General features: G+C 35.8%; 3 protein-coding genes, 1 long non-coding RNA gene and 1 pseudogene across 4 annotated transcripts; 1 reads left to right on the top strand and 4 right to left on the bottom strand.

The window, feature by feature from the left end:
• The first annotated feature begins 393 nt into the window (after positions 1-393).
• On the top strand, positions 394-1,448 carry LOC129371002 (uncharacterized). Its single transcript, XR_008607117.1, has 3 exons — positions 394-570; positions 1,179-1,296; positions 1,410-1,448. It is a non-coding gene; the product is annotated as an uncharacterized LOC129371002 (long non-coding RNA).
• A 2,757-nt stretch (positions 1,449-4,205) lies between these two features.
• On the bottom strand, positions 4,206-5,972 carry LOC129370955 (trypsin-like). Its single transcript, XM_055047261.1, has 6 exons — positions 5,898-5,972; positions 5,474-5,666; positions 5,206-5,391; positions 4,846-4,907; positions 4,620-4,735; positions 4,206-4,529 (listed from the first exon to the last, which is right to left on the bottom strand). The coding sequence occupies exons 1-6, from the start codon at positions 5,932-5,934 to the stop codon at positions 4,377-4,379; spliced, it is 747 nt and encodes a 248-aa protein (XP_054903236.1). The 5' UTR covers positions 5,935-5,972; the 3' UTR covers positions 4,206-4,376.
• A 3,695-nt stretch (positions 5,973-9,667) lies between these two features.
• On the bottom strand, positions 9,668-11,792 carry LOC129370952 (kallikrein 1-related peptidase b21-like). The gene is made up of 6 exons (XM_055047256.1): positions 11,690-11,792; positions 11,275-11,467; positions 11,013-11,198; positions 10,333-10,394; positions 10,109-10,233; positions 9,668-10,019 (listed from the first exon to the last, which is right to left on the bottom strand). Exons 1-6 carry the CDS (start codon positions 11,724-11,726, stop codon positions 9,870-9,872), a joined length of 753 nt encoding a protein of 250 aa, XP_054903231.1. The 5' UTR covers positions 11,727-11,792; the 3' UTR covers positions 9,668-9,869.
• Positions 11,793-13,241: 1,449 nt separating this feature from the next.
• LOC129371039 (anionic trypsin-2-like) lies at positions 13,242-15,190 on the bottom strand. The gene is made up of 6 exons (XM_055047388.1): positions 14,955-15,190; positions 14,554-14,743; positions 14,284-14,469; positions 13,925-13,986; positions 13,704-13,825; positions 13,242-13,622 (listed from the first exon to the last, which is right to left on the bottom strand). Exons 1-6 carry the CDS (start codon positions 14,989-14,991, stop codon positions 13,473-13,475), a joined length of 747 nt encoding a protein of 248 aa, XP_054903363.1. The 5' UTR covers positions 14,992-15,190; the 3' UTR covers positions 13,242-13,472.
• Positions 15,191-18,952: 3,762 nt separating this feature from the next.
• On the bottom strand, positions 18,953-20,667 carry LOC129371040 (anionic trypsin-2-like; annotated as a pseudogene).
• Positions 20,668-25,278: the final 4,611 nt, after the last annotated feature.

Here is a 25,278-nt window from a genome sequence, read left to right as displayed (position 1 = left end):
ACACACACACACACACACACACACACACACACACACACACACACACACGCATTCATTCTCACATTTTCTCACACATATTTGTTAAACTTTTTATTTAAAACCTGTAAAATTAAGATTTTTTCCCCTTTTCTTCCTGTTATGTCGACCCAAATTTGCATCTAACATGCGCCAAAAATGTTAGGTTTTTAGCCGATTGCTTCTAGTCTTTAAACTACGGAAGAGGATAAGGGCCAGGGGGGAAAAGAAAAAGAATTCTGAGATTAACGTCTGAATTCTGTGAAGAAGTTTTATTCGTATTAAATAGTGTTCGTTTATGTATCATATAAATGTACACAGGAAAAATAGGAGAGTAATTTTTTAGGAGTTAACATTATTTCATCAAAAAGAGTCAAATTTATACATTAGAGAGTGAAATCATTTCAGTTGGTCAATAGAATCGGAGTAAAAAAATAGAGGAAATTATATCGGAGTAAAACAAGACCACGCCCACTGAAGTTCCTTAAGTTTCGTTTCTTCCGCCATCTTGTCATCCCGCAGTGGAAACGGAGGCGACGGTTAGCTATGTGCCAGGTAAGTCCCCAAACGTTTATATATATATATATATATATATATATATATATATATATATATATATATATATATATATATATATATATATATATATATATATTATATATATATAATTAAGACTAAAGGTGTGATAAAGTGCTGCTGTATGGTTGTGGGGGAAGGAGGGATGCAGCGAGGAATTAACATGGTTGGCTAACTAGTTAGCATGTGTACTTCAGCTATCTTAATTTAGCAGTTTACAGCAATGTAAGCAGAAAAAACATCAGTGCTGTCCAATGCTTCGTCCATTATTTTATTTTCACAAGTCGAGGCTGTCGCTATTTTTAAGCTGAGAGACTGAGCTGTACTGTCGGAGCTAGCTCTGCTAGCATGTGGAGTCAGTATTCCGCCCAGAAAAAAGCGCGAGAAGGCTATGCTAGTAACTTCTCTTGAAATTACTAGCATAGTATTATTTTAGTGAATCCTAGGGTTGCAGCTCGTAGAGCAACGATAAAATAAAAAAAAAAAAAACAGAATTCAAGTTGTGCTTTATATGCAAATTGTGTAAGTTGTCACGGTTGTCTTTGTTTTGACAACTTTAAAAACATTTGTCATTCACCTACTTTTAGGAGCATTATTACAATGCAGAAGATGGAAGTGGGTATTTGGCTTGGAGACTGAAGTTTGTACAGAGGGAAGCTTCTAATGGACAAAAAAATGTCCCCAGACTGTCACAAACCCAAACAGGTATATGTATTTATATTTGTACACATTTCATCCTGCAACCAAACTGCACAATAAGTTCCCAAGCCTTATTTATGAATCCTAACATGGAGTCTCACATATATATGTTTTTTTAGGGGGACCAACAACTGATAAGAGAGACTGTTTGAGAGAAGACTATCTTCTGACAGATCGCTTGTCTCTTCATCAGCTGTGTGCTTCATCAGTGCAATCACTGATGAAGCACACAGCTGATGAAGACTGTTATGAGGAACATGAAACAAACTTTCAACTCTCGTCAGAAGATGATTCATGACCCAGCGAAGTCATCTAGTATCTTTTTGGACTTCCCAAGATTCCTGGACATAGGAGGATTGGTATGTTTATTTTCACTTCAGTTTAACCAACAAAGTTTAAATAAGAAAACTTAACAAAATGATTTTTAAAACTTTCACTTCATCTATTCTCCAGGTTGAGCAAGATTTTATGTTGATGTTTGGGGAAGCCATCTCTGCAAAGTTCCCTGAGAAGTGGCCCACTGTCTACAAGCATAAAGTCCTCAAACAAAGCCGCAGTCTCACACAGTCTGATGACCTTCAGAACCTTCTTTACAATGCTGAAGGCACAACAGAAGTGGAAAATGGTAAGTTTGCAATTACTTATAAAGAAAGTGTTTTATGTAACAGAATTTTATTTGAATTGGTTCAATATAAGTGCACCTCCTCCTGCTGTTAGTTAGATTTGGTAAGCTTTCTCTAGAAGTATTAACATGGTTGCAAATAAGAAGTTTTGGTAACATGTTTCTTTAACTTTTTCTTCTAGGATGGGACAGTGACATGTCATCCATTTTGATCCTGGTGTACCTCCTGCCACAGTCACCTCCTGGATACAAGAGACCAGGAAAACTCTCAGCCAGACAAGTCAGTGAACATCTTGTGAAGTTTGTCAAGGTAAGGTTAGAGTAAAGGAAACATTTATGAAATTGGTCTTCAATTTCATTTCAAGTGACATTTAAGATATCCTGAAAAGTAATTTGCCTTATCTATTAGAACCCTGTCTTCTTTGAAACCTAAGACTAATAATGTTTTATTCTGTTTTTGCCACAGACAAGAACCAGCATCAAGGAGCACCTTGATGGCATCGCAGAGAGCTGTCAACCATACCTGCTTGCAGTAAGGACTCAGAGGAGCGTGATTTGATGAGCTTTTTAAAGCTCACTTTATGTTTGGCACTTCATTTGATCATGATCTGGTCAATGTGTACAAGAGACGGACCTCATGTTATTTATGTAGAGAGCTTTACTGTTCCAGAGCTTTTCATTTCGAGGTGTCATACAGTCATGAAGACGCAAATGTTTAAATTGTTCCATGCTGTTTTCTGTGAACAATAAAAAATGGCTGTCCAAATTCTGATTTCTGGTCTATGCATTGTACTCTTACAAACAGCTGTGTGTTATAGCTGTAAAACAATTGCTTCGTCAGTGAAATAGTTACATTTGGTACTACTTTAGAATTTAATTAAATGTTTAACTGCACAATATGGAATAAAATGAAATTAGGACTAAAATTTTATACTATATGGAATAAAATGTTATTCTAATTTATGTAAATTCATTTTTAATTAGATTAAAATTTATCTCTACTTAGAATAGAATGCAATGCTTTTTGGAGTAAATTATATTCTACTTGGAGTTAAAATACGGTAGAGTATTTTTTCTTTTAAACAACTTGGAGTAAATTCTCTTGGCATTGATTAAAATTTTTGCACTAAATTGTGTTGATTTTAATCTGTAATTTCAACTCTTCCATGAGAGTAAATTTTACTCTATTTAGACTGGGACCAAATGTTGTCTTTTTTAGAGTAAATTTTTTTTCAAATTGTGTAAAATTTACTCTGGAAATTTTACTGTGTAATGTTTTTTGTATCACAGTCAAGGTGTTTTTCTGTTTTTCTGTGTGTAATGAAACAAGATGTCTCTACTGAAATAAGTTTCCAGGGTTGCTGAACTTCCCCAGACAGTTATTTGGGAACTCGCTGTTTTTCCCGTGGCCTTCCCTGCATGGACATAGAGTGTTTAGTTTTCACATCCCATAGACATTACAGTGAATGAGTATACAAGGTTCCATATGTTTTCCTTTGTTTCTTTTGTTTGGTCTTAGAAGATTGAGTCTCCACCTTGGTAGTAAAGAGAGATGAATAAAGTAACTATGCAACTCTGAGTTCGTCAGAGCGGATCCTAATTTGTGCCTAATGCAGTGTATTTCTTGCTCTCTGTCTGCAGATGTATTAAAGATTGTTTTTGCTCCTTGACTTTTGTCTGGACCGCAGTTTCTGAATTGTGCACTTCACAATTCTGACATTTGAAATTAAAGTCAGAATTCTGACTTTTGAGAAAAAAGTAAACATTTTGAGATTAAAGTCAGAATGCATGCATTATCTATATGTAACCCATTTCATGCACAGCTGGCAGTGAATATCTATCTGAAAGCCGTTTTCTTGTGCTTTATTTTTATTTTGTAAATGCACAGATTTGTGGCAACAAAAGTTACCATTACTTAGTTTTACCTGTTTAAATATTTTCTTAAAACTTATTTCATTTCAGATTTTTACTTTTGACCTCATTTCCTTTGTACCTTCACTAAAAATACATGTATTACTTTTAGATTAGGATTTTAGTATTTGTTAATTGTATTATGTGACTTCTGTTTCATTCTTTTTGTGTGCAGCTTTTTAGTCATGTTGGAGTTTAAAGTTCTTTAGAACAAAATCAGGAATAGTAACTCCAAAGTTGCAGTTTAGATGCTGCATGTTAATTTCTGATATAAAAACCAAATAAATGAATTGCTTCCTGTGTTCTTCGTGTGATTTAAATCTTGTCACATTTTTAGACTCAGTTCAAACTTTACCATGAATGTAAAGACAATCAGCCAGGATATGTTTCTTTTCATGCATTTATTGATTCATTATTTTTTATTTCTGAAACAGAGAAAAATCCGTTACGGAGATCAATTCTAATTCTACAAACATCTGGATCAAACTAACCAAGATGCAATGATAAAATTATATCTGAGAGGAAATTTGATGAGAATAATACTCCATGACAGTCATTTTTTTAGGCTAATTGTTGCTTTTATCCACTCCATGTATTCACACACATCCATGATGGAAACTGCGCTCTGACATTCATTGACTGGTACACCAGGAGAAATCACACCATAAATCTTGCCGTTGAACATCACCCCTGAACCAGAGTCACCCTGTAGAAAAAATTATAATATATTTATTTATGTTGTAAAACAGAAAAGTTTTCTGATCACTGTATAGAGATACTGAATAAACAAACTTACATAACATGCATCCTTGTTTGGTGCTGCAGTAGAGAATACATGCCCATATGGCTTCAGGAGATGGGAACCCTCAACAACCTTCATGTCGACACACTGAAGCCCTCCTGCTCTAGCAGCTTTGGGTATTGTAGAGAAACATGAGAATCATAAACATGTTCTTCACTTGACCTTCTCGGTAGAGACAGAAACAAAGATTTTATTCTCATAACTTCAATATTTGTCTCACATGGCTTATTACTGGGGCGGATTGTCGTTTCTCCCTCTCCTGCCAGCTGAACGACATCATCTCTAAAATATAATTAGAATAAAATGTAAAAATACAAGATAGCAATGTAGAAAATTAATTGTTACAAAGAACAATGGAAGAACAGAACATAAATCCATGAAGGACTTCATGTACTGACACAGGAGTGTCCACCTCCAGTCCCCAGTTTAATTGTCCTTTGTCCTTTAAATGTGTCTCTGGTCCAACAAACCTGAGCTAAACTGCTGGCCTGATTACCTGACTCATGCATCAGAGGCAGCAGGACTGGAGAAGTGGAGACAGAAAATCTGGAGTCATGTTTTTGATCAGAAAAAGACTTACTTTTTAAGACGATTACTGCAGTCTGGAAGCGAAGCAGGTGTGACGCCTCTTGCTGGTTTCTGAAGCTTCAGCAACATGATGTCATGCTGCTTGCCTTCGGAAGCAAAAACCATAGGATGGCCTTCAATTCTGGGAGCATATGTTCTAGAAATCCCTGGATGAACTTTTAATGTTGCTGCTTTAATCCTGCAGAAAAGGTTAGATTATAATGCACACACACAAAACCTGATCATCTACAGATAAAACTGTGTTAATGCCTCTTTCCTACCACCGTGCCCCCGACTTCCAGCAGTGAGCTGCAGTCAGGATCCACTGAGGGTGGATCAGAGATCCTCCACATAGGATGGTATGAGTACGATTGTTGCCCGTTAGCCGAACGTGATAAAGACGCTCCGCAATACCACAGACATGACCTCCAATGATTCTCTTCTGCAGAGAAACATCTGAGTTCACTGAAACACCTGGAGATGAAAAAAGGAGGACGTTACTCAGAAACCAGGTGTAAACATGACTGCTGCGTCAGAAAAAGGATAAACAGTTAAAGATTAATAAGCATCACAGTTCATATGCAAAGAAGTTTCAATCTGAAACAGAATCAGAGGGAAGTTTGAGAATCACAGACAGCAGCAGCCTCCCTAGAACCAGTGGAAGTGTCTCCAGTTTCCCCAGTGTGTCCAGTGTTTCTGACTCACCCAGCCCCAGCAGCAGCAGAACCTTCAGCAGAGCCATTGCTGGTCCAGCTTCCTGTGAATGTCTGCAGTCCTGCAGCAGCTTTTAAACTCTGTTCACGACTTCCTGCTGGAAAGAAAGCCACCAATCACAGGACAGACACTGATCTGAACAGTGATCTGGACAGAGGAACTTTAACATTTCATCGTTCTAAAGAAACTAAAAAAGTTTTTGTTCCATTGTTCCATTGGACATTATCCAATCATTTCAACTTTCATAACTTAAATAATCAGCCAATGAAACAAGAACTTTTTCATCAGTCTTAAGGAATTGACATAAAACAAGGAGCTCCTATATGTAGAGCACCACAGTATTTAGCCACAGATGCCACCACAGTATTTAGTTTTTTTAAAATATAATTTTGAAATATTTTCAGATACAATTTATTCTATTTTCGCAAATAAATTAACAAATTACATTTTGTTTGCAGTTCATTTAAAGTGCTTTCCTGAGGTGGAACCTTTGTTTGGGGGTCGTTGCTTCCAGGTTGGTTTTGGGATGGACTTCCGATTTGCCCCAAACACAATCTGGAAGCTAAAGGCAGCGCTACCTATGTCATTGCTGACTCCTCTCTATTTGTCCTTCAGATGGTGTCATCACTGTTACAGCAGTCCTGACCCTCGGGACCTGTAACATGTATTTGGCTGCATAATTGCTTGTAAATTAGTTTTTCCTTATCTCAAGTGAACTGAGAGATTTACATTAGAGACTAGACAAAAAAATAATCAGTAAGTTTTCTGCTTTGGCAGTGGACAAGCGTCCAGTGGATTTTACTCAAGTGAAAACTTGATTGTAAACTTAATGAAATAAAACAGATTTTTTGGAGAAAGAGAGACTCTTGTTTTCAGGTTCATGGCTTTTTTTTTTTTTTAGAGAAAACTGGTTTCCAATCTACAAAAATTCACATCTGCCTTTGCTCCCGACAGTAGAATCAGTTTGTTTATTGATGAACTGTGAAAATGACCCCTCTTGAGAATAAATAATTCTGTGTTTTCCTCAATCTCTTTAACTATTTTCATGCTTGATTGCACATACATTCATTCATATAGATAACATGCTCACAAAAGCTAAAGCAAAAGGAAATGACATGTTAGTAAAAACCCTCAAAGCTAAAGCTAAAGGAAATAAGGGAAGACCCTCTTTATGGTGTAGATTAGATATAGTCTAACAAAGGGAATTACACACTTGTTTGATGCTAAAGATTAACAGTCTGTGATTTGACAAGAGATGTGATTACATATTCATCTGCTAATCAAAAAAGCATCTGTTTTATGTGACTAAAAGATTGGTGTAAAGTGGAGCTAATGTGCTGACAAAAATCCAGTTAAGGACAAACATAAATACAAAAAAACCCAGAAAAGAAGCCTGATGCTACATTGTGAAAAACAAAAAGAACAACGGAACTAAATGGCCTTTGTAAAAGAAACTATGAATCTTGAAATTTTATAGACAAGAAATGTTACAAGAAATTCATAAAGAACAGTCTGTTGTGGACAAAAGAACTTGAGTGAGCTGGTTTGAGCCCATCACTGAACAATTTATGTCACTCTATCTGTTCCATTTGGATTACGTGTAATATTTGTTAATTTTCTGCATTAAAAACTGGTTTATATTTAACCAAAGCTCATTATTTCTCAAGGCAGCGAGTCGGATCCTGAAACTGGTAAACGGAAAATCTGAAAATGACCCTTGTTGATAATAAATAATTCTGTTTTCCTCAATCTCTTTTAGCGATTCGGATGCTTGATTACACATAAATTCATTCACATAGATAACATGCTCACAAAAGCTAAAGCTAAAGGAAATGACATGTTAGTAAACACCCTCAAAGCTAAAGTTAAAGGAAATGCCTCGGTGCACCAATGAGTTGAATATTGGGAGTTTTTGCAGCTGATGAGTTGTGTCTCTCAGTGGTTAACCTCTGCTTTATCTAGCAAGACTGGAACAGGTAGATTCAGTCAGGCTGTCACCCTCCTTTCTTGCCAGGAGTATGTGGTTTGGGGAAAACTGCCATCCACTGCACCACTGACATTTGGGAACACTGTGATTATCGAGCCGTCATCTCCTCGTTCCACTCTCAAAAACATTTTAGTGGGTCGGGTAGTCACACCCATGTGGGAGGATTGTTGGCTCCCAATGGAGGTTTCAATCCAACAGACAAATCTCTGATACTGCGCCGAATGGAGGTTTCAATCCAACAGAAAATCTGTTCTGTGCGGCATGCTAAAATACTGCCTAAATCAGCGAACTCAACAAGCTCAGCCTATCACCGTTCTGATCCTGTACAGATGCTGAGACACAGTGGTCTACATGACATCAACATAAAGAGCTGTGAGATATCAGATGAGTTCAAGAGAAGGTCTTTTCTTAGATGGAGATGAAGGGTATCATAAGGAAGTCTTCACGAGTGAATATGCCTGTCCATTTGTTACGGTGTGGAAAAAGTCTGGGGACATGAGGCTATGCACTGACTGGTCTGTTACATTGTTGCAGTGAAAATATACTCTACTTTGTACTGGTACTGAATGTCCCTATGCTGTTTTCCATTTTGTGCAATTCTAGTGGGGTTAATGTAACCAAGTTGTATCTCTCTTTTTCTATAGTTGTACAAAGTGTCTTTCTTTTTTGGGTATTCATGTTGTTCCTTACCTGACTGAAACATCTTTAAGAAAACCTGTTTTCATTGTGTTGCTTTGGGACAGGAAGCCCCTCCATTTTTTCTGTGGTATTGTCTTTAAATTATTTGCACCCTTCGCACCCTCCCCTTTTGATCTTCAGTGAAGCCCAGAAGTTTTCAAGGTGTGCGAGAGCTAGCCTCCATGCTAGCCTCTCTCCTAGCTCTGTGCTAGCTTCCATCTTGACATCACGAACTTTTTTCCTGAGACAAACCTTTTCTATTTGATTATCAGTGAAAAACAATGTAACAATAAAGTATTTGACATATTTTGGCAATACTAACATCTTCTTACCTTTTCCAGATATTACAAAATTTACAGAGAATTTCTGTAATAAAAACAAAACAAAAACAAAAACAAAATTGCAATGTCTGAGCAGTTTTACATAAATGTGTAATTTACATTTTAATTTCAACAGTGAAAAAATATTTGTTCACTTCCTCCTTTATATTGTAGGCGATTTTTGTGTCAATGTTTAAGATTTTTTTCTTTATTGCATCTTTGTATAAGCCTATTAAAAGTGTTAAAATTTTACATTTTAATTAACAATGACACTTTGTTTAACTGCAGTAACGGAAAATTCTCCACAATAATTTTTGTTAAATTTGTGGCAACCAGAAGCTACAATTAACTGATTTTTTTTGTTGTTTTTTTTCTGACCTGTTTTTAAGTATTGTCTTAAAACTTATTTCATTCTGGATTTTTACTTTTGAACTCATTTCCTTTGTATCTTCATTAAAATATTTTTTAAATTATTTTTACATTAGGACTTTTTCATTTCTTGTCCTGTATGACTTCTCTTTCATTATTCATATTTCTTTGGTCTTGTTGGAGTTTAAAGTTCTTGAGAACTAAATCAGGAATAGTAACTCCAGAGCTGCAGAGTTTGTATGCTACATGTTCAGTTCTGATATAAAAGACAAAAACTGAATAAATAATTTATTTCCAGCTCTCCTCCTTATGTGATTTAAATCTTGTCGCATTTTCAGACTCAGTTCAGGGAAAATATCAACTGAACCAACTGAACCAGGAACGTAAAGACGACCAACCAGGAAATGTTTATTTTTTATGCATTTGATTTATTTGTAATTGCTGAGAAAGAGAAAGATCCACTAGGGAGCTCAAGGATAGATGAGAAAAACAAAGTTGTTGATTTATTCCAATTCTACAAACATGTGGATCAAACTGGTCAAGATGCAGTGATAAAATTAGATCTGAGAAGAAATTTGATGAGAATTATATTTCATGACAGTTTCTGTTTTATTCATTATGAATTGTAGATGTAATCCACTCCATGTATTTACACACATCTATGATGTAAGCTGGTCTGTGACATGCATAGTCTGGTACACCTGGAGAAATCACACCATAAATCTTGCCATTGAACATTGCTGCTGAACCATAGTCGCCCTGTAGAAACAGTTATATCAATATATTTATGTTGTAAAAAAGAAAAGTCTTCTAATCACTGCAGAGAGATATTGAAGAAACAAACTTACATAACATGCATCCTTGTTCAGTGCTGCTGCAGAGAATACATGCCCATATGTCACCAGGAAATGGGAAACCTCAACAACCTTCATGTCAACACACTGAAGATGTGTTGCAGGAGCATCACTAGGTACTGTAGAAAAACATAAAAATCAGACACATGCTGCTCATTTGACCTTCTTGGTGGAGACAGAAACAAAGATTTTATTTTCATAACTTCAAACTTTCTCACATCGCTCATTATTGGGGCCGGTTGTCATTGCTCCCTCTCCTGCCAGTTGAACAACATCGTCTCTAAAATACAGTAAGAACATTTAAAAATACAAGATATTCTAGGCGATTTTTATGTCAATGTTTAAGATTTTTTTCTTTATTGCATCTTTGTATAAGCCTATAAAAAGTGTTAAAATTTTACATTTTAATTAATAATTACACTTTGTTTAACTGCAGTAACGGAAAAGTCTCCACAATAATTTTTGTTAAATTTGTGGCAACCAGAAGCTACAATTACCTGATTTTTTTTTGTTTTGTTTTGTTTTCTGACCTGTTTTTAAGTATTGTCTTAAAACTTATTTCATTCTGGATTTTTACTTTTGAACTCATTTCCTTTGTATCTTCATTAAAATATTTTTTAAAATTATTTTTACATTAGGACTTTGTCATTTGTTATGAAGAACAATGGAAGAACAGAAAATAAATCCATGAAGGACTTCATACACTGACACAAGAGTGTCCACCTCCAGTCCCCAGTTTCATTGTTCTGCATCCTTTAAATGTTTCTCTGGTCCAACACACCTGAGCTAAACTGTTGGCCTGATTACCTGAGTCAGGTGTGCTGAAGCAGAGGCAGCAGGACTGGAGAATTGGAGACAGAAAGTCTGGAGTCATGTCTTTTATCAGAAAAACACTTACTTTCTAAGATGATAACTGCAGTCTGGTAACTGAGCAAGTGGGACATCTTTTACTTTTCGTTGAAGCCTCAACAACATGATGTCATGCTGCCAGCCTTCGGGAGTATAAGCCACAGGCACGTTGGGGAGACTGATAATCTTCTGTCTAGCAGTCAGTGGGTGAACTCTCAACTTTGCGATTTTAATCCTGCAGAAAAGGTTAAATTATAATAAATAGACAAAAAACATGATCATCTGCAGATAAAACTGTGCCTCTTTCCTACCATCCTGGCTCTGACTTCCAGCAGGCATCTGTAGTCAGGACCCACCCAGAGTGGATCAGAGATCCTCCACAAAAGTATTTATTGGTACCATTGAAGCCCTCCAGCCGAACGTGAAAAAGACGCTCCGTGTCAGCACAATTATGACCACCAATGATTCTCTTCTGCAGAGAAACATCTGAGTTCACTGAAACACCTGAAGGAAAAGGAGGACTTTACTTAGAAATCAGGTGTAAACATGTCTGCTGGATCAGAAAAAGGATAAACAGTGAAAGATTAAAAAGCATCACAGTTCATATGCACAGAAGTTTCAATCTGAAATAGAAGTTTGAGAATCACAGAGAGCAGCAGCCTCCTTGAAACCATTGGAAGTCTCTCCAGTTTCTCGACTCCAGTGTGTCCAGTGTTTCTGACTCACCCAGCCCCAGCAGCAGCAGAATCTTCAGCAGAGCCATTGGTGGTCCACCTTCCTGTGAATGTCTGCGGTAATGCAGAAGTTTTTAAATTCTGTTCACAACTTCCTGCTGGAAAGAAAGCCACCAATCACAGGACAGACACTGATCTGCACTGTCACTGGACAGAAGAACTTTAACATTTCATCATTCTAAAGAAACTTGAAAAAAGTTGTTCCACTGACAAATTATTTTACTAATGTCCAAACATTTCCCCTCTCATAACATAAATAATCAGCCAATGATACAAGAATATTAACATGAAGGAATTGACTTAAAAAAAGAAAATCCTAAATTTGGCTATAAAATATTTGGTAAGTTTTTTCTTATCTTACATGAACTGAGAAATTTACATTTGAAACTAGCCAAAAAATAATCAGTATATTTTCTACGTATGCAGTGCACAAGCTTCCAGTGAGTTTTGCTCAAGTTAAAACTTGATTGTAAATATGATGAAATAAAATTAATATATTTAACCAAATCTCTTTTTTTCTAAAGGTAATGACGCTAGGGTTTCAGTCGGGTCCTGAAACTGGTAAACAGACCTGGGTGTTGCAAAGAGGAGAAAATGGGTGAACTACAACAAGTTTTGTCTTGGTTAGTAATTCTGGCAAGCTTTATGAACTCCACATATCTTTATCAATACAAGGATGCAAAATTGTTCATTTTAGAAAGGTGTTTTTTAAATTTGTGTTCAGCTAATTAAGATTAGAGAGAAATCCAGATTTTAAAAAGAACACATTATCTGTTATTTACATTTAATATATATTTGGAACATTGTTTTTTCTTTTCATTGTTCCCACATGTTTCTTTTCAGTTATTTGGATGCAGTATGATCCAAATAACTTAAATTATATTATTTTGTTAAATTGTAATTTCTGAGACTTTTACATAATAAGCAAGTTAAATAGATTTGAATTTCAACAGTGAAAGCAAATATTTTTTAACTTCTTCCTTTACATTGCAGGTGTTTTTTACGTAAATGTTTTGAAGATGATTCTTTTTTATGCTTTGTGTAGGCCTATAAAAAGTGTTAAAAGTAAAAATTGACAATGACACTTTGATTAACTGCAGTAAAAGAAAATTATCTACAAAATTTTTATGTTAAATTTCTGCCAACAAGAAGTTACCATAAATTGAATTTACCTGTTTTTATTTTCTTAAAACTTATTTCATTCCAGACTTTGACTTTTGACCTCATGTCCTCTGTATCTTCATTAAAAATATAATGTCTTAAATTTATATTAGGATTTTGTCATTTGTTTGTTGTATTGTTATTTCAGTTTAATTATTTTTGTGCACATCTCTTTGGTCTTTTTGGAGTTTAAAATTCTCCATATCAAGAATAGTAACTCTAGAGCTGCAGAGTTTAGATACTGGATGCTCATTTCTCATCTAAAAGACAAAAACAGAATAAATAAATTTCTTCTGGTTTTCCTTTTTATGAGATTTAATTCTTGTCACATTTTCAGACTCAGTTCAGGGAAAATATCAACTGAACAAACTTTACGATGAATGTAAAGACAATCAGCCAGGAAATGTTTATTGTTCATTCATTTATTGATTCATTTTTCATTTTTGAGACAGAGAAGGATCCATTAGGAAGATCAAGGACGGATGACAAAAAAATCAAAGCTATTGACTTATTCTAATTCTATAAACATGTGAATTAAACTGATTAAAATGCAAAGATAAAATTATATCGGAGAGAAAATTTGATGAGAATTACATTTCATGACATTTTATGTTTTATTTATGGGCAATTGTTGTTTTTATCCATCCAATGTATTCACACACATCCATGATGGAAACTGGTTTCTTACATGCATAGTGTGAGGTATCAACAGAAATTACACCATAAACCATGTCGTTGAACACCACTGCTGAACCATTGTCGCCCTGAAGAAAAAAATTATATCCATGTTAAAATCAGGAAAGTCTTCTAATCACTGTAGAGAGATACTGAAGAGACAAACTTACATAACATGCATCCTTGTTCGGTTCTGCAGCACGGAATATATACCCAAATGACCGGGATTGGGAAATCAGAACAACTTTCATGTCAACACACTGAAGATGTTTTGCCATACGACCAGAACGTACTGTAGAGAAACATGAGAATCAAACACATGTTCTTCATTCGACCTTCTCAGTAGAGACAAAAACAGATTTTATTCTTATAACTTCAATATTTCTCTCACATCGCCGATCATTGGGGCCGGTTGTAGTTTCTCCCTCTCCTGCCAGCTGAACAGTATCACCACTGAAACACAATTAGAATAAAATGTAAAAATACAAGCTGACAATGTAGAAAAAATATTTTTATGAAGGACAATGGAAGAACAGAAAATAAATCTATGAAGGACTTCATGCACTGACACAGGAGTTTCCACCTCCAGTCTCGATTTTCTTTGTCCTTTGTCCTTTAAATGTGTCTCTGGTCCAACACACCTGAGCTAAACTGTTGACCTGATTACCTGACTCAGGTGTGCTGAAGCAGAGGCAGCAGGACTGGAGACAGAAAATCTGAAGTCATGTTTTTGATCAGAGAAAGACTTACATTTTAAGACGTTTACTGCAGTCTGGAAGCTTAGCAACTGGTACATCTGTCACTGGTTTCTGAAGCTTTAGTAACATGATGTCATGCTTCCGGCTGTCTTCACGATACAGCACAGGAGGTTGTACAATTATTTGCAAATTTTCTTGAGCAGTCTTTGGATGAACTTTTAAGAATGCTACATTATTCCTGCAGCGAAAAAATTAGATTATAATGAACACATAGAAAACCTGATCATCTGCAGATAAAACTGTGTTGATCTCTCTTTGCTACCTTGGCCCCAACTCCCAGCAGCTTGCTGCAGTCAGGATCCACTGAGGGTGGATCAGAGATCCTCCGCAGATGGTCGTTGACTTCTCATTGGTTATTGCCATCCGAACGTGATAAAGACGCTCCGTGTCAACACAGTTTTGACCGCCAATGATTCTCTTCTGCAGAGAAACAGCTGAGTTCACTGAAACACCTATCGAAGAAAAAAGGAAGACGATACTCAGAAACCAGGTGCAAATCGATCAGAAAAAAGATAAACAGTTAAAGATTAATAAGCATCACAGTTCATATGCAAAGAAGTTTAATCTGAAAAAGAAGTTTGAGAATCACAGAGAGCATCAACCTCCCTGGAACCAGTGGAAGTGTCTCCAGTTTACCCAGTGTGTCCAGTGTTTCTGACTCACCCAGCCCCAGCAGCAGCACAATCTTCATCAGAGCCATTGCTGGTCCACCTTCCTGTGAATGTCTGCAGTAATGCAAATGAGTTCTTACAAATGAGTTTTTAAACTCTGTTCACAACTTCCTGCTGGAAAGAAAGCCACCAATCACAGGACAGACACTGATCTACACTGTAACTGGACAGAGTAACTGTAACATTTCGTCGTTCTAAAGACACTTTAAAAAAGTTTTTGTTACACTGACAAATTATTTCACTAATGTCCAAACATTTCCCGTCTTATAAATTAAATTATCAGTCAATGAAACAAGAACTTTTTCATCAATATTAAGGAATTGACTTAAAACAAGCAGATCCTATATTTGACTGCAAAGCTGTTTGTAAGTTTTTTCTTATCTCAAATGAAGTGAGAGATTTACAGTGGGTTTTGCTCAAGTGAAAACTTGATTGTAAACTTGATTAAATAAAACTGATTTTCTGGAGGAAGAGAAACTCTTGTTTTCAGGTTGATATATATGTATATTTTTAGAGAAAAATGTTTAGTTTCCAATCTACAAAAATTAACATCTGCCTTTGCTCCTGAACGTAGAATCAGTTTGTTTTTGATGAGCTTTGAAAATGACCCCAGTTAAGAATAAATAATTATGTTTTCCTCATTCTCTTTTGAGCTATTTGCATGCTTGATTACACATACATTCATTCACATCGATCAGAAAAGAATCCCTGATCCTACATTGTGAAAAACAAAAACAACAATGGAACTAAATGGCCTTCGTAAAAGAAACTATGAATCTTTTGATTTTACTGATAGGAAATCTTACAAGAAATTCTTAACGAAGACTCTGTTATGGACAAAATGACTTTTTGTCTTTGCTGTATCTGTTTTATCTACACACATGCACACGGCTGCATGCTGATGTAAGCATAACATTTAAGACTGAAAAAAGTCACACATAAAAGCTGATGAAGGAAGGCCAAGACCTTAGAGAGGAAGCAGAATGAGGAGAAATCAAGCAGAACTCATGCTACAATCTTTGCTTCGCTTAGTGTTACCTCTGTGCACTGAGTGGATCCCAGCACTGCATGATGAACATCACTCTCTACTTGTTCCATTTGGATGACGTATAACATTTGATCCTTTTCTGCATTAAAGCCTGTTTTATATTTAACCAAAACTCATTATTTCTCCAGGTAATGACACTATGTTTTCAGTCGGGTCCTGAAACTGGTAAACGGACCTGGGTGGTACACAGAGGGGAAAATGGGTGAACTACAACAATTTTTGTCTTGGTTAGTGATTCTGGCAAGCTTTATTAACTCAACATATCTTCATCAATACAAAGATGCAACACTGTTCATTTTAAAATGAGCTGTTATTTACATTTAATATATAATTGGAGCATTGTTTTTTTAAAAAAGCAAAAAGCCTCAAAAGACTTGAAATTCCTAGTTTCAGACATGAGACTTGAGTTGGTCCTACTGCTGTATTAAAATAATGTTAAATATGTTGTACTGGTCCTTTACCTGTTGTGAGCTGCTGCATAAATGTAATGTAAACATATGACGTATTAAAACGTTTTATTTGTTTCACTGTCTGCAGCCTTGCAGTAGAATTCATTACAATATGGCACATGAAATCATTTAAAAATTTTTTAATATTTCAAATATGTCCTGAACTCACATGCTTTGTGTACAAAACGTCACAGAAACTAAGTTTACTCTCCCTACCTGCTAATAAAAAAAACCACCCAATTTATGTGGCTAAAAGTTAGTTTGGTGTAAAGTGGAGCAAATGTGCTAACAGACATCAAGTGAAGGACAAACATACATTAAAAAAAATAAAAAAGCCCTTTTGCTACATTGTGAAAAACAAAATCACTAATGGAATTAAAATATCCTTTGTAAAAGATACTATGAAACTTGTGATTTGATAAGAAATGTTACAAGAAATTCATAAGGAACACTTTGTTATGGACAAAATGACTCTGTCTTTTCTCTATGTTTTATCTGCTGACATACACACAGCTGCACGCTGACATAACCATAACATTAGCCAGTTAGTATCTCAGACCATGCATCATTCATGACCCATTTCATGCATAGCAGATGGTGGACATCTATCAAAAGCCATTTTCTTGTGTTTATATGGATTTTTATTTTGTAAATGGATACAAACCACTGACGCGGACACTAGTGCATTTTTAACTACTGCCCATTCACTGCAAGTGTAAGAAAACTTTGTTAAATCCAATATGGTAGACAAATGAAAAAGCATACTACCAACAGTCCCGAAATAGGATTTATTTCTTTATGGAAATGCATATATGAGGACAAGGAAAGACAATATATATTTTTATGCTTTTGTTTTTTATTATGCCAGTTGTGGTCCTTCATAATTTGTGAACAAACCCAGATACAGCGATTACACCATATTGTAGAAAGTTAACACAGCAATCAAACTATCAAGGTGATTCTTTGCACTTCCTAATTCAATCCTAAATGTAATATTTATTTATTTATTTTATTGGTTGAATGCTTTAAATTAAATTTAATAACATTGTCATTCTCAATAGATTACTGCTACAGTTTCAGATCTACAATCTATGTTACAGTTTAACCATTTTTAGGGGTCCTGAATGTCTTGAGTGCCCTACCAGCAGCTACTGAGTTTTCTTTGTCTTTACATCTCAACCTTACAACTATAGATCTATCAGAGATAGATCTAGAGTCTAGAACATAGAAAAACAATGTAGAGTTAACCCCTCTGAGCTTTTGGATCTTTAAAGCAGTCTGCAGCCAAGCTGTTGTGTAGGTTCAACAGTCAGATATGATCAGGGTTTATTTAGTAAAATAGCAGCTAATTTGCTTCTTTCATAACTTCATAACCAGCGATTTTCTCTCCTCGTTTAACAGTTTCAGTCTCAGATCAATTCAGCCCTCCAGGACTGTCAGCAGCAGAAACAGCAACATATACCTATCAGAGAAACAGATTTCGTTTGCTTTGAATTGTCCCCACATGGTGACAATGATGCAGTATGATCCAATTAACTCTTAGATTCTTGAATATGGGTTGTTGTTATGTTTTTACATGATGTTTTAAGATCTTGTTCAATGTGCCCCATTTTAACATTGTGCCCACCCAACCCCCCTTAAAGGTTTCTGCACTGACCTGAGGCAAATCTTTTCTGTTTAATTTGATGCAATATTATCAGTGAAACACATTGTAACAAAAAAGTCTTAAACAACTTATTTTAGCAGCACTAAAATCTTTTTGTTCTCCAGATTTTACTATAAAATTTCTAGAGAACTTCTGTCAAAAAAAATTTTGAAAAGTAAATTATAATTTTTGAGAGTTTTATATAATAAACAAGTAAAATAGATTTTAATTTCAACATTGAAAGCAAATATTTTTTAACTTCTTCCTTTACATTGCAGGTGTTTTTTACGTAAATGTTTTGAAGATGATTTTTTTATTGCTTTGTGTAGGCCTAAAAAAAGTGTTAAAATTAAAAATTGACAGTGACACTTTGATTAACTGCAGTAAAAGAAAATTATCTACAAAATTTTATGTTAAATTTCTGCCAACAAGAAGTTACCATAAATTGAATTTACCTGTTTTTATTTTCTTAAAACTTATTTCATTCCAGACTTTGACTTTTGACCTCATGTCCTCTGTATCTTCATTAAAAATATAAGTCTATTAAATTTATATTAGGATTTTGTCATTTGTTTGTTGTATTGTTATTTCAGTTTAATTATTTTTGTGCACATCTCTTTGGTCTTTTTGGAGTTTAAAATTCTCCATATCAAGAATAGTAACTAGAGCTGCAGAGTTTAGATACTGGATGCTCATTTCTCATCTAAAAGACAAAAACAGAATAAATAAATTCTTCTGGTTTTCCTTTTCATGAGATTTAATTCTTGTCACATTTTCAGACTCAGTTCAGGGAAAATATCAATTGAACAAACTTTATGATGAATGTAAAGACAATCAGCCAGAAAATGTTATTGTTCATTCATTTATTGATTAATTTTTCATTTTTGAGACAGAGAAGGATCCATTAGGAAGATCAAGGATAAATGAGAAAAAAAACTATTAATTTATTCTAATTCTACAAACATGTGAATCAAACTGATTAAAATGCAAAGATAAAATTATATCGGAGAGGAAATTTTATGAGAATTACATTTCATGACATTTTATGTTTTATTTATGGGCAATTGTTGTTTTTATCCATCCAATGTATTCACACACATCCATGATGGAAGCTGGTTTCTTACATGCATAGTGTGAGGTTTCAACAGAAATCACACCATAAACCATGTCGTTGAACACCACTGCTGAACCATAGTCGCCCTGAAAAATAATTATATCCATGTTGTAAACAGGAAAGACTTCTAATCACTGTAGAGAGTTACTGAAGAGACAAACTTACATAACATGCATCCTTGTTCGGTTCTTCACACGGAATATGTGCCCAAATGACCGGGATTGGGAAACCAGACAACTTTCATGTCAACACACTGAAGATTTTTGCAATACGACCAGAACGTACTGTAGAGAAACATGAGAATCAAACACATGTTCTTCATTCGACCTTCTCAGTAGAGACAAAAACAGATTTTATTCTTATAACTTCAATATTTCTCTCACATCGCCGATCATTGGGGCCGGTTGTAGTGTCTCCCTCTCCTGCCAGCTGTACAGTATCACCACTGAAACACAATTAGAAAAAAATGTAAAAATACAAGCTGATGTAGAAAAAATATTTTTATGAAGGACAATGGAAGAACAGAAAATAATCTATGAAGGACTTCATGCACTGACACAGGAGTGTCCACCTCCAGTCTCGATTTTTTTGTCCTTTGTCCTTTAAATGTGTCTCTGGTCCAACACATCTGAGCTAAACTGTTGGCCTGATTACCTGACTCAGGTGTGCTGAAGAGAGGCAGCAGGACTGGAGACAGAAAATCTGAAGTCATGTTTTTGATCAGAGAAAGACTTACATTTTAAGACGTTTACTGCAGTCTGGAAGCTTAGCAACTGGGACATCTGTCACTGGTGTCGGAAGCTTTAGCAACATGATCTCATGCTGCCGGCTGTCTTCACGATACAGCACAGGAGGTTGTACAATTACTTGAGAAGTTCCTTGAGCAGTCTTGGATGAACTTTTAAGAATGCTACAGTATTTCTGCAGATAAAAAAATTATTTTAATGAACACATAGAAAACCTGATCATCTGCAGATAAAACTGTGTTGATCTCTCTTTCCTACCTTGGCCCCAACTCCAAGCAGCTTGCTCCAGTCAGGATCCACTGAGGGTGGATCAGAGATCCTCCACAGATGGTCGTTGACTTCTCACTGGTTGATTCTATCCGAACATGATAAAGACGCTCCGTGTCACACAGTTTTGACCGCCAATGATTCTCTTCTACAGAGAAACAGCTGAGTTCACTGAAACACCTATAGAAGAAAAAGAATGACTTTATTCAGAAACCAGGTGCAAACATGTCTGCTGGATCAGAAAAAAGATAAACAGTTAAGATTAATAAGCATCACAGTTCGTATGCAAAGAAGTTTCAATCTGAAATAGTAAGTGTGAGAATCACAGAAGCATCAACCTCCCTGGAACCAGTGGAAGTGTCTCCAGTTTCCCCAGTGTGTCCAGTGTTTCTGACTCACCCAGCCCCAGCAGCAGCAGAACCTTCAGCAGAGCCATTGCTGGTCCATTCTGTGAATGTCTGCAGTAATGCAAATGCAAATGAGTTTTTAAACTCTGTTCACAACTTCCTGCTGGAAAGAAAGCCACCAATCACAGGACAGACACTGATCTGAACAGTGATCTGGACAGAGGAACTTCAACATTTCATTGTTCTAAAGAAACTTAAAAAAGATTTTGTTCCACTGACAAATTATTTCACTAATGTCCAAACATTTCCCCTCTTATAAATTAAATTATCAGCCAATGAAACAAGAACTTTTCCATCAATATTAAGGAATTGACTTAAAACTAGCAGATCCTATATTGACTGCAAAGCTGTTTGTAAGTTTTTTCTTATCTCAAATGAAGTGAGAGATTTACAGTGGGATTTGCTCAAGTGAAAACTTGATTGTAAACTTAATTAAATAAAACTGATTTTCTGGAGGAAGAGAAACTCTTGTTTTCAGGTTGATATATATGTATATTTTTAGAGAAAAATGTTTAGTTTCCAATCTACAAAAATTAACATCTGCCTTTGCTCCTGAACGTAGAATCAGTTTGTTTTTGATGAGCTGTGAAAATGACCCAGTTAAGAATAAATAATTATGTGTTTTCCTCAATCTCTTTTAGGTATTTGCATGCTTGATACACATACATTCATTCACATCGATCAGAAAAGAATCCCTGATCCTACATTGTGAAAACAAAAACAACAATGGAACTAAATGGCCTTCGTAAAAGAAACTATGAATCTTTTGATTTACTGATAGGAAATCTTACAAGAAATTCTTAAGGAAGACTCTGTTATGGACAAAATGACTTTTTGTCTTTGCTGTATCTGTTTTATCTACTCACATGCACACGGCTGCATGCTGATGTAAGCATAACATTTAAGACTGAAAAAAGTCACACATAAAAACTGATGAAGGAAGGCCAAGACCTTAGAGAGGAAGCAGAATGAGGAGAAAATCAAGCAGAACTCATGCTACAATCTTTGCTTCGCTTAGTGTTACCTCTGTGCACTGAGTGGATCCCAGCACTGCATGATGAACATCACTCTCTACTTGTTCCATTTGGATGGTATAACATTTGATCCTTTTCTGCATTAAAGCCTGTTTTATATTTAACCAAAACTCATTATTTCTCCAGGTAATGACACTACGTTTTCAGTCGGGTCCTGAAACTGGTAAACGGACCTGGGTGGTACACAGAGGGGAAAATGGGTGAACTACAACAATTTTTGTCTTGGTTAGTGATTCTGGCAAGCTTTATTAACTCAACATATCTTCATCAATACAAAGATGCAACACTGTTCATTTTAAAATGAGCTGTTATTTACATTTAATATATAATTGGAGCATTGTTTTTTTTAAAAAGCAAAAAGCCTCAAAAGGACTTGAAATTCCTAGTTTCAGACATGAGACTTGAGTTGGTCCTACTGCTGTATTAAAATAATGTTAAATATGTTGTACTGGTCCTTTACCTGTTGTGAGCTGCTGCATAAATGTAATGTAAACATATGACGTATTAAAACGTTTTATTTGTTTCACTGTCTGCAGCCTTGCAGTAGAATTCATTACAATATGGCACATGAAATCATTTAAAAATTTTTTAATATTTCAAATATGTCCTGAACTCACATGCTTTGTGTACAAAACGTCACAGAAACTAAGTTTACTCTCCCTACCTGCTAATAAAAAAATCACCCAATTTATGTGGCTAAAAGTTAGTTTGGTGTAAAGTGGAGCAAATGTGCTAACAGACATCAAGTGAAGGACAAACATACATTAAAAAAAATAATAAAAAAGTCCTTTTGCTACATTGTGAAAAACAAAATCACTAATGGAATTAAAATATCCTTTGTAAAAGATACTATGAAACTTGTGATTTGATAAGAAATGTTACAAGAAATTCATAAGGAACACTTTGTTATGGACAAAATGACTCTGTCTTTTCTCTATGTTTTATCTGCTGACATACACACAGCTGCACGCTGACATAACCATAACATTAGCCAGTTAGTATCTCAGACCATGCATCATTCATGACCCATTTCATGCATAGCAGATGGTGGACATCTATCAAAAGCCATTTTCTTGTGTTTATATGGGTTTTTATTTTGTAAATGGATACAAACCACTGACGCGGACACTAGTGCATTTTTAACTACTGCCCATTCACTGCAAGTGTAAGAAAACTTTGTTAAATCCAATATGGTAGACAAATGAAAAAGCATACTACCAACAGTCCCGAAATATGATTTATTTCTTTATGGAAATGCATATATGAGGACAAGGAAAGACAATACAGTTAGGGCCAGAAATATTTGGACAGTAACACAATATTTGTGAGTTTGGCTCTGCATGCCACCGCATTGGATTTGAAATGAAACCGCTACAACAGAATTCAAGTGCAGATTGTAACGTTTAATTTAAAGGGTTGAACAAAAATATGTGATAGAAAATGTAGGAATTGTACACATTTGTTTACAAACACTCCACATTTTAGGAGCTCAAAAGTAATTGGACATATAAACATAACCCAAACAAAAAAGTTTTTTCTCAATATTTTGTTGCGAATCCTTTGGAGGCAATCACTGCCTTAAGTCTGGAACCCATGGACATCACCAAACGCTGGGTTTCCTCCTTCTTAATGCTTTCCCAGGCCTTTACAGCCGCAGCCTTCAGGTCTTGCTTGTTAGTGGGTCTTCCGTCTGAAGTCTGGATTTGAGCAAGTGAAATGCATGCTCAATTGGGTTAAGATCTGGTGATTGACTTGGCCATTGCAGAATATTCCACCTTTTTGCTCTCATGAACTCCTGGGAAGCTTTGGCTGTATGCTTGGGGTCATTATCCATCTGTACTGTGAAGCGCCGTCGGATCAACTTTGCAGCATTTGGCTGAATCTGGGCTGACAGTATATCCCGGTACACTTCAGAATTCATCCGGCTACTCTTGTCTGCTGTTATGTCATCAATAAACACAAGTGACCCAGTGCCATTGAAAGCCATGCATGCCCATGCCATCACGTTGCCTCCATGTTTTACAGAGGATGTGGTGTGCCTTGGATCATGTGCCGTTCCCTTTCTTCTCCAAACTCTTTTCTTCCCATCATTCTGGTACAGGTTGATCTTTGTCTCATCTGTCCATAGAATACTTTTCCAGAACTGGGCTGGCTTCTTGAGGTGTTTTTGGGCAAATTTAACTCTGGCCTGTCTATTTTTGGAATTGATGAATGGTTTGCATCTACATGTGAACCCTTTGTATTTGCTTTCATGGAGTCTTCTCTTTACTGTTGACTTAGAGACAGATACACCTACTTCCTGAGAGTGTTCTGGACCTCAGTTGATGTTGTGAACGGGTTCTTCTTCACCAAAGAAAGTATGCGGCGATCCACCACTCGTTGTCTTCCGTGGACGCCCAGGCCTTTTTGAGTTCCCAAGCTCACCAGTCAATTCCTTTTTCCTCAGAATGTACCAGACTGTTGATTTTGCTACTCCAAGCATGTCTGCTATCTCTCTGATGGATTTTTTCCTTTTTTTCAGCCTCAGGATGTTCTGCTTCACCTCAATTGAGAGCTCCTTTGACCGCATGTTGTCTGGTCACAGCAACAGCTTCCAAATGCAAAACCACACACCTGGAAACAATCCCAGACCTTTTAACTACTTACTTGATTACAGGTTAACGAGGGAAAGGCCTTCTGAGTTACTTGCAGCCTTTAGAGTCCATTGTCCAATTACTTTTGGTCCCTTGAAAAAGAGGAGGCTCTGCATTACAGAGCTATGATTCCTAAACCCTTTCTCCGATTTGGATGTGGAAACTCTCATATTGCAGCTGGGAGTGTGCACTTTCAGCCCATACTATATATAAATTGTATTTCTGAACATATTTTTGTCAACAGCTAAAACAACAAAACCTGTGTCACTGTCCAAATATTTCTGGCCCTAACTGTATATATTTTTATGCTTTTGTTTTTTATGATGCCAGTTGTGGTCCTTCATAATTTGTGATCAAACCCAGATACAGCGATTACACCATATTGTAGGAAAGTTAACACAGCAATCAAACTATCAAGGTGATTCTTTGCACTTCCTAATTCAATCCTAAATGTAATATTTATTTATTTATTTTATTGGTTGAATGCTTTAAATTAAATTTAATAACATTGTCATTCTCAATAGATTACTGCTACAGTTTCAGATCTACAATCTATGTTACAGTTTAACCATTTTTAGGGGTCCTGAATGTCTTGAGTGCCCTTCCAGCAGCTACTGAGTTTTCTTTGTCTTTACATCTCAACCTTACAGCTATAGATCTATCAGAGGATAGATCTAGAGTCTAGAACATAGAAAAACAATGTAGAGTTAACCCCTCTGAGCTTTTTGGATCTTTAAAGCAGTCTGCAGCCAAGCTGTTGTGTAGGTTCAACAGTCAGATATGATCAGGGTTTTTTTAGTAAAATAGCAGCAAATTTGCTTCTTTCATAACTTCATAACCAGCGATTTTCTCTCCTCAGTTTAACAGTTTCAGTCTCAGATCAATTCAGCCCTCCAGGACTGTCAGCAGCAGAAACAGCAACATTATACCTATCAGAGAAACAGATTTTGTTTGCTTTGAATTGTCCCCACAT

The sequence above is a fragment of the Poeciliopsis prolifica genome, unplaced genomic scaffold, assembly GCF_027474105.1.
Source record: "Poeciliopsis prolifica strain line A6 unplaced genomic scaffold, Auburn_PproV2 SCAFFOLD025, whole genome shotgun sequence".
NCBI lineage: Eukaryota > Metazoa > Chordata > Actinopteri > Cyprinodontiformes > Poeciliidae > Poeciliopsis > Poeciliopsis prolifica.
This window is presented reverse-complemented; position numbering and strand designations above follow the sequence as displayed.